At 35.8% G+C, this 16,889-nt stretch overlaps 1 protein-coding gene across 10 annotated transcripts in view; it reads left to right on the forward strand.

Annotated features, from left to right (window-relative positions):
- CFAP54 (cilia and flagella associated protein 54) overlaps nt 1-16,889 on the forward strand; it is a 300,763-nt gene that overhangs the window by 65,611 nt on the left and 218,263 nt on the right. For all 10 annotated transcript variants that reach the window (XM_061416977.1, XM_061416975.1, XM_061416972.1 and 7 more), the window contains 3 exons: nt 7,069-7,245; nt 11,162-11,254; nt 11,518-11,703. In XM_061416977.1, the coding sequence (XP_061272961.1) occupies nt 7,069-7,245; nt 11,162-11,254; nt 11,518-11,703 (456 nt within the window). The remainder of the gene's footprint in view (nt 1-7,068; nt 7,246-11,161; nt 11,255-11,517; nt 11,704-16,889) is intronic.

The following is a 16,889-nucleotide window of genomic DNA, read 5'->3' on the forward strand; positions in this document are numbered from 1 at the left end:
TATACCTCTGATTTATTTTAATGGCTTGCACCTAGAACCAGCCCGAGATGTCCCTGATCTTCTACTTCTGATCAAATAGAGGAATCAGCATATGGCTTATGATCTTCACTCTTAGTTCACTTCAGAGTCTAGCACTCCAACACTGAGCATCTTTACAGTGTAATTTCTCACTGGGCAGAGGCAGGAATACTCTTCAGTGCAAGTGTTAAGGGTACCAGGGCAGGTTATATACTGCTGTTTTCTGTCTAGCATCCACTTTCCTTTCCAAATGTCACCTTTGGAGGAATTTCTTCTTCCCCACTAGAGGTAATCAGGTGGGACTTTTCAGGGCCACTCTTCTCAGCCAGCCAAGAGGATGACTGGTGAGGCAAGCTAAGCCGATAGGTTGTTCCCTCCTTGGAATCTGAATCTTGAGCAGAGGGATAAAAAGACAAAAATTAGTTGGCATTCAGGACTTTCCAGGTGTCTCAATGATAAAGATTCCCCCTGCCAATGGAGGAGCCTCAGGAGACGGGTTCAATCCATGGGCTGGGAAGATTCCCTGAAGGAGGAAATGGCAACCCACACCAATATTCTTGCCTGGAAGATTCCATGGATAGAGGAGCCTGGTGGGCTATAGTCCATGAGGTTGCAAGGAGTCAGACATGACTGAGCACACACAACACACACACACACACACAGTTGGCATTCATTCATTCTGATACCCATGTCCTGATCAGATTCTTACAGTTGTATTCTGAGGACCCTCTTGCTTCTGGTCCTGCTATGGTCAAAGTCTCATTTTCCTGTTGCTTCTGTTACCAAAGAACCCTAACTGATGCATCTAGTGATCTTGTACTGTTTGTTGAAACTTAAATCAGTAATTGACTGTTCCAAAATTCAGTTATAGTGCTTCAACTCTAAGCAAAGAGAGCATTATGGATTAGCAGATTATTTTTTATAATCAACACAAAATCTAATTTTATGGCCCTAATTTGGAACTATAACTAATGAAGAAGCCTAGCCACTAGAAGTTCTAATAACTCCTGGTTTTAATATTTCCTGAATTTACAACTCAGGGCTTCCCAGGTGGTGTAGTGGTAAAGAATCTGCCTGCCAATGCAGGTGATACAGGAGACTTGGGTTTGATCCCTGGGTCAGGCAGATCCCATGGAGGAAGAAATAGCAACCCTCTCCAGTATTCTTGCCTGGAGTATTCCATGGACAGAGGAGCCTGGTGGGCTGTAACCCATGGGGTGGCAGAGTCAGACATGACTGAGGGACTGAGCACAGTGCAGAGCTCCTAAATACTATTGTATTAACTATGCTACCAATTGAAATGATTTTCCCTATTTTGTAGCATTCTAGTCAAATCAATCCTATTTGCTTTTTTGAGGAAAAGTATATGTAAGCCAATTTATTTCAGAGACCTTCTCAGTTCTTTTAAATTGTTCCATGCTAAAATCTTCCTCATAAACAGTAAACCCCTTTTTGATTCTGACCTTCCTCTTATGAGGTCATATTTTGACCCCAAGTTTTCAAAAGAAGACTTCAGTCTTTTAGCATATTTACATTTTAGGATTTTTTTCTTTTAAATATTTTGAGGTTATTGCAGTGAAAACATCATCTAGGTTGCCTTTTCCTGCTTCTTTTAAACTTCACTTTGCATTAAGACAAAAAATCATAGTGGTTAGATGTAGAAGGATCTTGATTAGAGCTGTGGTTCTGCTGCTGACTAGCTATATGACCAAGGTCAAGTTACTTATGCTCTCTTAAGTTTTACTTTCTTCATTTGTAAAATGGGTGATCTTGGGGAAGATTTTATGAAATGCCTATAAAATACTTAACATTTGGCACAGAGTAAGCGGTCAATATGGAGAAGGCAATGGCAACCCACTCCAGTACTCTTGCCTGGCAAATCCCATGGATGGAGGAGCCTGGTAGGCTGCAGTCCATGGGGTCACTAGGAGTTGGACACAACTGAGCGACTTCACTTTCACTTTTCATTTTCATGTATCAGAGAAGGAAATGGCAACCCACTCTAGTGATCTTGTCTGGAGAATCCCAGGGACGGGGGAGCCTGGTGGGCTGCCGCCTATGGGGTCGCACAGAGTTGGACACGACTGAAGCGACTTAGCAGCAGCAGCGGCAAGCAGTCAATAAGGGCTTCCCTGGTGTCTCAGATGGTAAAGAATCTGCCTGCAGTGGGGGAGACCTGGGTTTGATCCCTGGGTTGGCAGGATCCCCTGGAGGAGGGCACAGAAACCCACTCCAGTATCCTTGCCTGGAGAATCCCCATGGATCGAAGAACCTGGTGGGCTATAGTCCACAAACAGTGACTAAGCACAGTATATGCAGTCAGTAAATGTTAACCATTATTATTACTACTACTTCTATTCTCTCTTCCACTTTAAGCACTCTGGGATATTCTGTTTTGTCGTATCAGAATAATTTTTGGTGCTTTCGATAGATTTTTCTCTAGCAAACTACACATTTTTTTCTGTCTTTTCTCTTAGATCTTATAAGTTGTATATTTTATTCTCAGCAATATTCTTTGTTAGGATTCTTGGATATGACTTAACCTACTTTTCATCTCCTTCTGAAATGTACATAATATTGTTGAGAACCCAAAATATACTTTGAGAGATCTACTAGATGAGGAATAAATATGGTGCTTTATCATTCCAGTCTTATGATTGTTATCATGCCCTTCAAAGTTGCATTACATCTTTCCATAAGTGTTCTGCTGTACTGTGGATGTTAAGGCATTTTCAGATATATTTAACATCAATCTGTCCTTATAAGCATTGCATGCATGCTGCATGCATGCTAAGTAGCTTCTGTCATACCTGACTGTCTGTGACCCTATGGACTGTAGCCTGCCTCTCCTCTGTCCATGGGATTTCCCAGGCAAGAATACTGGAGTGGGTTGCCATGGCTTTCTCCAGGGGATCTTCTCAACCCAGGGATCGAACCTGTGTCTCCTCTGGCTCCTGCATTGCAGGCAGATTCTTTACTGCTGATCTACTAGGGAAGCCCTTTAAGTATTGAGTAGCTTATGAAAAGAAGTTGGTCACATGTTCTCTAATGGGAACTATAGGGAGAGAGATTGCATTCAAACGATTGTACTTTGGACTTCAGTACTATTGTGGCAATAAAACAGTATGGTTTTTTTTTGGAATTATTTTTTGAAATTGAAGTGTTGCTGTACAATATTATGTAAGTAACAGGTGTACAATATAGTGATTTACAACTTTTAAAGGTTCTATTCCATTTATGTGCATGCTTAGTTGCTCAGTTGTGTCTGACTCTTTGTGGCCCTTTGGACTGTAGCTCTCTAGGCTCCTTTGTCCATGGAATTTTTCAGGCAAGAATATTGGAATGGGTTGCTGTTTGCTTCTCTGGGGGATATTCCTGACCCAAGGATTGAACCCGTGTCTCCTGTATCTCCTGCATTGCAGGTGGATTCTTTATCTACTAAGCACTGGGGAAGCCCTACTTCATTTATAGTCATTATAAAATATTGGTTTTATTTTCTGTGCTGTACAATATATCTTTGTAGCTTATTTTATTTTAAATTAAAAAATTATTGGAGTATAGTAGACTTACAATGTTGTGTTAATTTCAGGTACACATCAACAATCTTGGTTTGTAGTTTTCTTCTCTTGTGTTGTACTATCCTTGTCTGGTTTTGGTATCAGGGTAATGCTGGCCTTGTAAAATCAGTGTGTAAGTGTCCCTTTCTCTTCAGTTTTTTGAAATAATTTGAGAAGGATTGGTGTTAATTCTTTAAACTTCTGGCAGGAGTTTACCACTGAAACCATCTAGTCCTGGACTTTTATCAGGAAGTTTTTGATTACTTATTCATTTTCTTACTTGTTACTAGTATGTTTGTATTTTCTATTTCTTTATGGTATTTCAGTATTGGTAGGTTGTGTATTACTAGGAATTTATCCACTTCTTCTAGGTTATTCAATTTTTGGCATATAATTGTTCATAGCAGTTTCTTATGATTCTTTGTGTTTCTATGGTATCAGTTGTCTCCTCCTTCATTTCTTTAATATGTGAGTCATTCTCTATTTTTTATTCATCTAGCTAAAAGTTTGTCAATTTTTTAAATCTTAAAAAACAGCTTTTGTTTTAGTTGAGATTTTCTATTGTCTTTATGGTCTCTATTTTATTTATTTCCCCTCTGATCCTTGTTATTTCGTCAACTAACTTTGATCTTAGGATTTTTGTTCTTCTGTTTCCTTGAGGTGTGAAGTTAGATAGTTTATTTGAGATCTTTGTTCTTATGGTGGACATTTTCACTACAAACCTTCTCTTATTTTGCTGAATCCTGTAAGTTTTGGTATGCTGTGTTTTCACTTGTCTTAAGATACTTTTTGACTTCCCTTTTGATTTCTTTTTAAATTAATAATCTTAAAAACTGCTCAAATGTATTTTTGGCCATTGAACCTGTAATCATATTTTTTCTCATTTGATTTATGGATAAGTTAAATTATATTCCTAGATTTCCTAGTATTAAATCATCCTTTTATTCCTGAGGAGACAACATAATTACAGTACACTATTCCTCCAATATATTATTAGATCAGTGAATTAGTATTTTATTTAGAATGTTTGCATTTGTATTTGTAAAAAGATTTCTCTATGTTTTTAAGTGCAGTCATTTTTTCAGGTTTTGTTATCAAAGCTGTAATAGTTTTAGAATATTATTTCAGAAGCTGTCTATCTTTCTCTGTAGTTACAAATTTAACAAATGACATAGGAATTTTCAGTTCATTGAGATTTGAAATATTAACTTTTAATAATATCATTTAAGATTGACACTTGTGGGAAGTAGGTTTTTGGATATCTGAGTTTCTTTCATCATTATTGCTGTGTTGAGGTTTTCTTGCTTTTGTATTTTTGAGTTACGTTCTGTATTTCCATCTCCAGTGATCAGTGATAATGTGCATCTTTTCATCTGCTCACTGACTGTTTGTGTTATCTTCTTTGGAGAGATGTCTATTCAAACCCTTTGTTCATTTTTTTTAATTTATTTTTTTATTGAAGGATAAATGCTTTATAGAATTTTGTTGTTTTCTGTCAAATCTCAATATGACTCAGCTATACATATACATATATCCCCTCCCTTTTGAACCTCACTCCCCTCTCCCTCCCCATCCCACCTCTCTAGGTTGATATAGAGCCCATGTTTGAGTTTCCTGAGCCATACTACAAATTCCTGTTGGCTGTCTATTTTACATGTGGTAATGTAAGTTTCCATGTTACTCTTTCCATACATCTCACCCTCTCCTCCCCTCTCCCCATGTCCATAAGTCTATTCTCTATGTCTGATTCTCCATTGCTGCCCTGCAAGTAAGTTCTTCAGTACCATTCTTCTAGATGCCATATATATATATGTTAGAATATGATATTTATCTTTCTCTTTCTGACTCACTTCACTCTATAATAGGTTCTGGGTTCATTCACCTCATCAGAACTGACTCAAATGCATTCCTTTTTATGGCTGAGTAATATTCTATTGTGTATATGTACCACAACTTCTTTATCCATTCATCTGTCGATGGACATCTAGGTTGCTTCCATGTTCTCAGTTCAGTTCAGTTCAGTCGCTCAGTCATGTCCAGCTCTGCAACCCCATGAACCACAGCACGCCAGGCCTCCCTGTCCATCACCGAATCCTGGAGTTTACCCAAACTCATGTCCATTAGTCGGTGATGCCATCTAACCATCTCATTCTCTGTTGTCCCCTTCTCCTCCTGCCTTCAGTCTTTCCCAACACAGGGTCTTTTCAAATGAGTGAGCTCTTCACATCAGGTGGCCATGTTCTAGCTATTGTAAATAGTACTGCAATGAACAATGAGATAAATGTGTCTTTTTTCAATTTTGGTTTCCTCAGGTAAACCCTTTGTTCATTTTTTAATGGAATTTTTTCATTATTGTTTATTTTTATTATTTTTTATTATTGCGACTGTTCTTTATATATTCTGAATACAATTCCTTTATCAGATATATGATTTGCAAATATTTTGTTCCATTCTGTCAGCTGTCTTTATTGTTTTGATGATATCATTTGAGGTTTTTAATTTTGATGAATTTAAATTTATCTGCTTTTTTTGTTGTTGGTGTGCTTTTGGTGTCATATCTAAGAAAGCATTGTTTAACTCAAGGTTGTGAATATTTGTCTCTATATTTTCTCCTAAGTATTTTATAATTTTAGCTTTTACATTTGGGTCCCTAATTCATTTTGAGTTAACTATGTGTATATAATGTGATATATGGTTCCCTCTTTTTTCATTTGCACATGGATATCTAATCATCCAAGCACTGTTTGTTTGAAAGGGTATTCTATTTTCTATCCTTCAATTTAGTCTTTACATGGGTTTTTGCTTTAGTACTCTGTCAGAGTCTTTGATTTTTCATTTAATATAAAAGGAGTTTATCTCATTTACATGTATTATTGTTGATTTAGTTAGTTTTACTTTTGATGTATTTAGATTTTCTGATATTTATGTTTTTTTTTGTTTTATTGTTGTCACTAAATGTGTAACCTTTAAAAAGATTATTGCCTTTCCTTTAGGTTTATAGAATAGATATTTGTGTATATTTTATTTCTTTTTGCTGATAGTAAGAAACCCTCAATAACATTAATTTTGTAAACCACATGTACCAATGATCATTACTTGAGAGTCATATTTCAAATTGCATTAAGTGTAAATATACAATTCATAAGTATAAATGCAGATAATTGTGTTACAAAAATTTTTAAGGACAGTGAAATATGATGGCAGATATTCAGAGGACTTGATCTGAAACTGAAATGTCTTATATTAATGTATAATAATAATGATAAACATGTTAGACATACAGTATAATTGTCTTAATAGCTATTTTTTACTTGTCTTGTTTAGTAGTTTGTTTTTACTTCTGGAATATCATTCAATGTTTGAAATATGTATACTACCGAGGCCCAAAAAATACATGCATCAAGATAATGTTGTTTAACATCACCAGAATTCTCCAATAAAACAAAGTTCAAGCTCTTGAAATGTATTTTCCTATTTTCACACTTTATTATAGGAAGCATATTCTTTGATTGAGAAGACCGAATCAGAACAAAGTATACAATATTCATATCAGAAATATGTGGAAACTGCCAAAAGAAAGAAAAGCAGGGTCCCTCCTCCACCCATCCTGCTGTCCCGAACTTACCGTTCTGTGACATTAAAACCTGCCCCATTTGTTTCTGATGTTAAGGTATGTTGTCTATTTTGATCTTTACCTCAAGGAAAGCATCAAAGGTAATTCAATAACTGTAATGATTGATAGTTTTATTGCTTTTAGCACTTGGATAATCTTATTTATAAACCCTGAACACTGAGATTAGTATTTTAATATCTTAACTAAACTTAGTTTCTTCATGACCCTTTTGCCTTTATGCTATTTCCCGTTTGGCTCCATATAGCTTTGCTACACCCAAATATATAATAAGGAGAAATAAGAGACAAGCATTTCTCTTGAAGTACCTTTATCACTGTAACAGTCATACACTGATATACTAGAGTGCTCAGTATCAAGAAGGTTTCATTAAAATAGAGTCAGACACTTGAAGGGGATAAAAGTTACTCTGAGAACCAATGTTGAAGACAAGAAAATTGAGGGGTGGTGAATTTAGAGGCTCTTTCTGAAGTTCTTCTGAGTAAATGAAGATTGTTTTAATAAAAGGCTTCCCTGATAGCTCAGTTGGTAAAGAATCCACCTGTAATGCAGGAGACCTTGGTTCAATTCCTGGGTCAGGAAGATCTGCTGGAGAAGGGACAGGCTACTCACTTCAGTATTCCTGGGCTTCCCTTGTGACTGAGCTGGTAAAGAATCTGCCTGCAGTGTGGGAGACCTGGGTTCGATCCCTGGGTTAGGAAGATCCCCTGGAGAAGGCAAAGGCTACCCACTCCAGTATTCTGGCCTGGAGAATTCCATGGACTGTATAATCCATGTAGTCACAAAGAGTCAGACTAAATTTTTATTAAAAGAGTCTTTTAATGAAAGCAAACAATAATTCCATCCATATTATAAGTCATAACTCTATGTGTTTATTGAAGCTCTTTCTCCTAGCCCCAGTGCCTTGAAATTAGTCTGTGTGTGACTATAACTTGAGATTTAGTTTCCTCACAAGCATTTGGTTCCATCTAATTCATATTTTAAATATTACATTTCCTCTTTTGGGTGATGAACACATGCTCTTTGATGTTGTATAAAAAACAAAGTTGTTTCTTTGATTATCCTTAGGATGTTCTGTTTGAACTTACACTGACTCGATACAGTGGAAAGGGCATGGGCTTTGAAGTGAGACAAACACAGACATAAAATTCTCACTCTAGCACAGCAGTATGACCTTAGGAAATCTAAATATACTTTCTGAACCGTTCTTAAATTTGTTTTTGTTACTTTTTCATTTGTAAAATGTTTCTGCTGTGAAAAGTAAATGGGATATTATATCATATTCTTGGCATGTTAACCAAGGTCCCTACATTTCTTGTATTAACCTTATGTAATAAGGTTTGCTAAAATCAGTTAATGAGGTTACACTCTGTGATCATATTATCTGATGATTTTTTTTCATAAATTCTGTTCAGTGATCATTATTGAGTGTCTGTAAAGCACGATTCCATTTTTTGAGGAGTTTTAGACTAAAGGGCGGAAAAGGCAATGGCACCCCACTCCAGCACTCTTGTCTGGAAAATCCCATGGATGGAGAAGCCTGGTGGGCTGCAGTCCATGGGGTCGCTAAGAGTTGGACACAACTGAGAGACTTCCCTTTCACTTTTCACTTTCACGCGTTAGAGAAGGAAATGGCAACCCACTCCAGTGTTCTTGCCTGGAGAATCCCAGGGACAGGGGAGCCTGGTGGGCTGCTGTCTATGGGGTCACACAGAGTTGGACACGACTGAAGTGACTTAGCAGCAGCAGCAGCAGCAGCAACAGACTAATGGGAGGTGGACATCAGTGAGAAGTAATACCACCTTCCTAATGCCTTATAATTGAACGAATAGTAACAACATTCATCTTATACCCAACTGTGCTATGATAAATGCATTATTGCAATTTCTAGCAGTATTAAAATTCAACTTTGGATCTGGGGGATCTGTTTTAAGAATAAGGATTCATTGGCTTTAGAAATTCAGGATAGAACTAAGACTGGATAATTTCCCAAGAGTTTTTGTTTGTTTTTATGTAAATATTTTGATTTATTTAACCAGGTTCTTATTTTTTATGTATCTCAAATTAGTGACTAGTTTATTTCATAATGTTAAAAATAGGAAGACATAAGAATCCCACTCTTGACCTGCAGCTGTAAGACTTGTTACTCAGCACATGACGTGAGGTTGATGTATGTTCTATGTTGGGAGAGATGCATGCTGCTGGAAATGACACCTTCTGTTACCTACTCCTTAGCACTAGATGGTGCTGTGGGCTTAAATACATTTTCTAGTTTGTGATTTCAGCCATCTTTTGTTTTACCAAAATCCTCTTATTAAGGCATTCATTGCATTAACATCTGTTTTAATAGTTGAAAATATTAATGCAGTTTATAAAATTTTACTTTCGAAGTTAGTGGTGATTTTTCCATGTGTCCTTACTCTTATATAGATTCTAAGGACTTACTGTTCTTATATAAACTAAGATGTTTTCATCTGGGTAGCAAAATAGAAATATAAAGCCTGCTTTTAAAAATGCTTTTAGAGAAAACTTACTCTTCAAATTCTGTAGAGCTTCAAAATATGTAGAGCTTCACTTAGAGCAATAATGATCCAGGTCATAAAACAGTACATTTCTTCCTTTTTTACCTCTATGGCACTTTTTTTTACATGAAAAGTCAAGGAAAGTTAGTTTCTAAGTTTTTTCCTGAGAGTCATGCTGAGTTTTTTTTTTCCTCTTCTCCTGGCCTCCATCTTCCAAGTTCCTTCAGTGTGTTTTCTGTCCTTGAAGTTCTACCTTTCCTAGTGCTCTTTAATCACCTGAGAAATTTTCTTTAAAAACACAGGAGTTCGGCTATTTTGCACTAGGTATTCATATTCACTGAGGGGGGCAGGCTTGGGTAGATGTAATTTTTTTTTTAATGGTTGATTATGTACAAACTGTATTTTAAAAAACGATCCTGTTGCATAGTCAGAGTGGAGAACTACTTGTGCAGACAATACACAATTAGTATTTTTCTGTTGACCCAGAGGGAGAAATAGTGGGCGGAGCTGTAAAAGGCAGCTGCTTCTGAGACAATTACATTCCCCGCCCCATACCCTTTTTTTCTAGTTTTAGAAGTTGAGATGTTGTGAGGTGGGGCCTTTGGGGAAAAGGGAATGAAATGCCACATTGATGACGACCCCTACATCACCTACCCCTGGACAGTATACCTCCTAATGATGCTTTTTTCCTAAGTATCACCTCTCCCCCTTTCCCTACAGTGAGAATAATTCATGATGATGAGGAATCTCCATTATTTTGACGTTTTGGCAAAAAGACCATTATTGTCTAACCATTTAGTCAAGTTTTAAGTTTGCTTTTTTTCTGTGCAATTTGCATTTTGCTTTTGGTTTACATCTGTATTTAATAATTATCAAAGGAATACAATGTTTCAGAAAATTTATAGACCAGAGGAAAAAATATTACCCATAATGTTACCATTTTATCATCCAAACTCTACTATTCTTATTTAGAAACGTTTTATTCTAGGCTTTTTCATATGCACTTTTACATTTTATTTAAACACTACAATTTAGAGCCTTGGTTCTTTTACCACTTACTTTTTGTCACTTATTATTAAATAAAATGTGAAAATCATTTCCGTGTTGGTCTTTTTGTCATCAAGATGAGCTCATCTTTGGAGTCACTCTCTGCCACTGTCTGAACACTGCTTAACACATAGGAACTGCTCACTTCATAAGAGCTAAAAGTAATTAATAATGAATAATATTTTAGTCTTGGTCCCAGATAAACTATATTTGTATTTTTAAGAAGTGTAAACCTAAGTATCTTTGTAAACTGAGGTTTCATATTTTAAAACTTGAATAGTCATATTTTTGTATAGAAAAGTATTCCTTTTGCCACATCATGATAAAAGAAATCAAATGCTGTGTAAACTGACTAGAGATGACAGGCTCATCTCTCTCCTTGGCAGGTCTGCTGGTACTGCATTTTGGGTCGCAAAGCAGAAGGAAGCTATGGAAAAGTAAGACTAAACGATAATCATCTCCCAAACTCAGGAGAAGCGGTACGTTGAATTGAAAAAACTTTGAATGTCAGGAAGTCTTACCAAAAGTCTCATTAATTACAACTGAGTGTTGCTGTTTTTTTTTTTTCCTTTATGTAATCACTGTTTCAGTGAATTTCTCTTGATTTCAACTTGAGTCATAACTAAAATGTTACAGTAAATGGAAAGTTTTTTTTTAACCTATAAAGATCACTTAATTATATTAAAAAAAAACCCTTACTTTTATTTTCCATGTATAACTTGAAATATGTTTTTGTTAATAGATACCAGCAGATGGCAAAAGCGTTTTTGAGGTAAAAGGTTTAGAAACCAATGAAAAATACGTCTTTGCAGTTGCGGCTTACTGTTCTAAAGGAAAGCTGATTGGTGATGCTATTGGCGAGACAACTAAACCAATTCTGGTTTACCCACCTCTTTCTGCTGTTACTACTCGGATGTTATTGACGCAGGTAGATGAGATTTCTCCTAATTTTTTCCTCTATTTTTTATACTGTTAACCAATTACTAAGTAATTTCTGATAAAAAAACAGTCACAGCAGATATTCTGAAGCTCCTGTAATACATATTTTCCTTGACCACAGTTTAGTCTCCTAAAATATAAATCATTATTTCTCTCACTCATGAGTTTGCTTTATATAATAACATTTTTTTCCTGCACTAAATAACATTTAAATGCAACACATACTGATTTTAGAATTTTGGAAATAAATGTTGCCTGTTTTCCAGTAGCAGTTCTTAACCTGAAGCAGTTTGGGCCCCCAGGGAACATATATCAATGTCTGGAGACATTTTTGGTGGTCACCATCTAGAGGAGTGCTACTAACATCTGGAAGGTAGAGGCCAGGGATGCTGATAAGCACGCTACAAAGCAAAGGACAGCATTTCCTCCCCTCAACAAAGTGTTATCTGGTCCAAAATGTCAATAGTGCCATGGCTGAGAAGCCCTAATCCAGAGATATCCTTTTCTTTGCAGGCATATGTGTACATTGTTGTTTAGTTGCTAAGTTGTGTCCAACTGTTTTGCAACCCCATGGACTGTAGCCCACCAGGCTCCTCTGTCCATAGGATTTCACAGGCTAGAATACTGGTGTGGGTTGCCATTTCCATCTCCAGGATATCTTCCCCACCCAGGGTTCAAACACACGTCTCCTGCATTGGCAGGAGGATTCTTTACCACTTAGGAAGCCTGTATGTATACAAATACACACACACATATATATGTCTACATACAACATGTGTGTAGACACATATATACGTGTGTAAATTTATGAATAATATATAATTTTAGTTATAGTGTACATATTATTTTACATCTGATTGTTATTTACTACATAATTAACTTTTTTCCATTCCATTAAAGTATTGTTTCAAAACATAATTTTTAACATTTGTATGGTATTTCATTTTAAAAATGTCATAATGTAGTATATATATATGTGTGTGTATATACATGTATACTCACATACACACTGGACTGCTACTCAGTCATAAAAAAAGAATGAAATAATGCCATTTGCAGCAACATGGATAGACCTAGAGATCATCATACTTAAGTGAAGTAAGTCAGAAAGAGAAAGACAAATACCATATGATATCATTATATGTGAATCTAAAATATGACATATGTGAACTTGTTTGTGAAACAGAAGTAGAGACTCACAGACAAAGAAAACAAACTTATGGTTACCCAAGGGGAAAGGGAGTGGAGGAAGGATCAATTAAGAGTTTGGGATTAACAGATATAAACTACTGTATGTAAAATGGTTAAACAGTAAGGTTCTACTGTATAGCACAGGGAACTGATTCAATATTGTGTAATAAACCATAATGGAAAAGACTATGAAAAAGGATATGTGTCTATATAACTGAATCACTGTACCCCAGAATTGTACACCAGAATTGCTGTACACCAGAATCGAATATAACATTGTAAATAATTATTCTTTCCATAAAAAATACATATCAGTTGTTTTACAATATTGTGTTAGTTTCAGGTGTACAGCAACATGATTTTTATACATATGTATGTATTTTTTCAGATTACTTTCCATTGTAAGTTATTTTAAGATATTGAATATAGTTCTTTGTGCTATACAGTAAATATTAATATTTGATGATTGTTTATTTTCTGTATAGTAGTTCATATCTATTAATCCCACACACCTAATTTATCCCTTTCCTCCTCCTTTTCTCCTATGGTAGCCATGTTTGTTTTCAATGTCTGTGGGTCTGTTTCTATTTTGTAGATGAGTTCATTTGCATTGTATTTTAGATTCTACATGTAAGTGATGCATAGTATTTGTCTTTCTCTGCCTGACTTGCTTTACTTACTATGATATTCTCTAGGCCCATCCATATTGCCGCAAATGGCAATGTTTTATTCTTCTTTATGGCTGAGTAATATTCTGTTTGCATGTGTGTGTGTGTGTACATCACATCTTAAACCAATCATCTGTTGTTGGGCACTTGGGTTGTTTCTGTGTCTTAGCTATTATAAGTAGTGCTGCAATGAAGATTGGGGTCCATGAATCTTTTCAAATTATACTTTTCTCCACATATATGCCCAGGAGTGGGGTTGTTGGATCATAAACTAGTTCTATTTTTAGTTTTTTAAGGAACTTCCATCCAGTTCCCATAGTGGCTGTACCAATTTACATTCCTATCAACACTGTAGGAAGGTTCCCTCTTTCTTCACACCCTCTCCAGTGTTTATTGTTTTTAGACTTTTGACGATGGCCATTCTGACATGGCCATCAATGAGATGGCCATACAGTGAGATGATACCTCATTGTAGTTTTGATTTATATTTCTCTAATAATTGGTGATATTGAGCATCTTTCACTGCATCTATGATTATTTTCTTTGGATTGGTTTATAGAAGTGAATTTTCTGGGTTCATAGAGACAGACCTGAGTTTAAGATGCAGATCCTCACACTAGCTGTGTGATATTAGTCAATTAACCTTCATCTATGAAGTGGAATAATAATAGTAGTTACCTCCCAGAACTGTTATGAGTATTAAATGGAATTATGCTTGTTAAACATTTAACCATAGCACTTACCCGACAGTAGGCATTTAATGAATATTATTGTGATTCTTAGTTATGGATATACTTGTGAATTGACATTTTTGCTGAAATAATTGCCTGACTTAAATAAAACATGTCACCAGTGAATGGGATTCTAGAAAAAAATGACTCATTGACCCAAGTCTCAAGCATATAATTTTAAGTTTATTGTTGGCTTTTCCAAATTTTATGCCATTTCTATTGTGCTATTTTTCCTCTTAATAGTTGATTAGTATTATAGGCTAAAGTCTAACTGGAATTTTATATTATCATATTTTTCAAAGAAAATTAAATTGAGAGAATTGCTAGGATTTGTCTAGCATTGGTTTAGCATGTCATTTGGGCTCATGGTTTTCTGATGTTTTGATTTCTTTGGAATCTAATATATTTCCTAATTTGCAGTGATGGAGTTATTTCAAAGTAAGGCACCGAATATTTCATCAAGGTCTAATTTTTCTCCAGGGAGTGGTTTGACTCTTGGGCTTCATTTGGCATAACTTTCATTGAAAGTTAATAAAACGAAGTCCTAGCTATACTGCTAGGATAATGAGAAGTGTCATAAAGTAATGGCCTGTGTTTCTTTACTGTATTTGCAGTACTGTAGTTCATTTATGACAGTCTAAAATCATTCTCTCTCATAATGTTAAGTTGGATAAGCAAAATTTCCTCCATTTAAAATTTGAGTTTAAGCTTTTAAATTTTAGCAGGAAAACGTACCTTTCTTTTGGAACTGTGATGAAAAGCTGCTGTTTTTTGTAAGAGTGGCTAGCTTTTAGTTTCAAGATAATTCTGTTCTTTAAAAAATATCATAAATATTTTATAGTAAAATATGGAGTTACTTTGCTAAATGTTTATGAATAACTTGGCTTAGAGTTTTCAGTTGTACTTTTTACTAAACATTATTTTATAAATAAAAAGTCTATAAAGTCAGGTAAATCTCTACTAGATTTTTATCTTACTGTAGAAAACTATAATAATTTAGGCTATCTGGAAAATTTTTTGAGGAACCTTTATGAATTATATATTGTCTACATTTATTTTCCAATTTCATTCCCTTTATAGCCTCATTTCTTTTTATTATTCCCTTTTAAGTTGGGAATGACTAGATAATGTGATATAAAATATAGACAATTAGAAATCTGTGAGCAGGATTGTAGGATTTTAGGCAAATTGCTTGGTCTTAATTTCTCTGTCTGTAAAACGGATACAAGACCAAATGCCACATACTGCTGGATTATTGAACTACTAAATCAAATAGCAAGTGGGCACCATGACTTGTTGAAATGAGAAAGTGAGGAATATCATTTATTAAAAAACTGTTGCCTGACAGACATTTTAACATTTATTATTTCATTGATTACAGTAACTCTAAAGATAGAAGTGGTAGTATTACTTTCAAGTTCAGGAAACAGATGAATTTAACCCTTCCTCTGCCAATCTCATTTTATTCCAGAAAGAGTATCTTAGGGAGGTTAAGTAATTTACCCAAGGTTACTCTAATACTTTAGCCACCTGATGCAAAGAGCAGACTCATTGGAAAAGACCCTGATGCTGGGAAAGATTGAGGGCAGGAAGAGAAGGGGATGACAGAGGATGAGATAGTTGGATGGCATCACCGACTCAATGGGCATGGGTTTGGGTGAACTCCGGGAGTTGGTGATGGACAGGGAGGCCTGGTGTGCTGCAGTTCATGGGGTTGCAGAGTCGGACATGACTGAGTGACTGAACTGAACTGAACTCTGGTGGTAGATGGTAAGCCTGCCATCTGAACCAGCTCATGCCTTTCAACTGCTCTGTCCAGGTTCCCAGGAAATCATGTGTTCACCATCTAACATGTGCAAAGTTCATCTAGAGCTTACATCTCTCCCATCTCTTCTCTTCCTAGGTTGGTGTACTCCATAGGTTGTCATGATCTGTGGGAGCAGTAGAGTTTGATGTTGGGTCGGGAATCACAATGGTGGCAGGAAACTGAAATTTGTACATTTTTTCCAATTCATGTATGAATTCATTGAAACCCTTTTATTAATAGAGTTTCGCCTTTTGTCTATGACCATTAAAAAGTATAGAGCTACCAAGTAAAATGTAGTCATCCCCATTTTTTAAGTTTATAAGAAGTTTCAACTCTTCTTTTCCCTCTTTGAACAAACAAAAATTCAATGTTTGTTTTGTGCCAGGTTCTATGTTAGGTATCATCTCTTTCATTTGAACTGTGTTTTTTTTTTTTTTTTAAATCAGTCTCATCACCACAACAGTAATCCTCATTCTAGTTGATTTTTGACTTATGGTTTCAGTTAGGACCCCGATTGCAAGAAAGCCTCCCTTGGGGAAATGCAGCCAAGCCCTGGGAAGGCTGCAAAGTTCAGGCAGCTGTAAGCCTCATACCTCTGATACTCTCTATACACTTGCTTTCTTTTTCCCTCTTTAAATATTGATTTTCCTTTCCATCTCTGGAGGGAATATGGCAGCCCCTTGAATGTTTTTGTGTATTTCTCAATTTCAGCCAAATTCTGGGACTGTTTAGCTATGACCTAATCTTGATTCCAAATTTCTGGGAAAGAGACCTGCAC

Source organism: Bos javanicus, chromosome 5, assembly GCF_032452875.1.
Source record: "Bos javanicus breed banteng chromosome 5, ARS-OSU_banteng_1.0, whole genome shotgun sequence".
Taxonomy (NCBI): domain Eukaryota; kingdom Metazoa; phylum Chordata; class Mammalia; order Artiodactyla; family Bovidae; genus Bos; species Bos javanicus.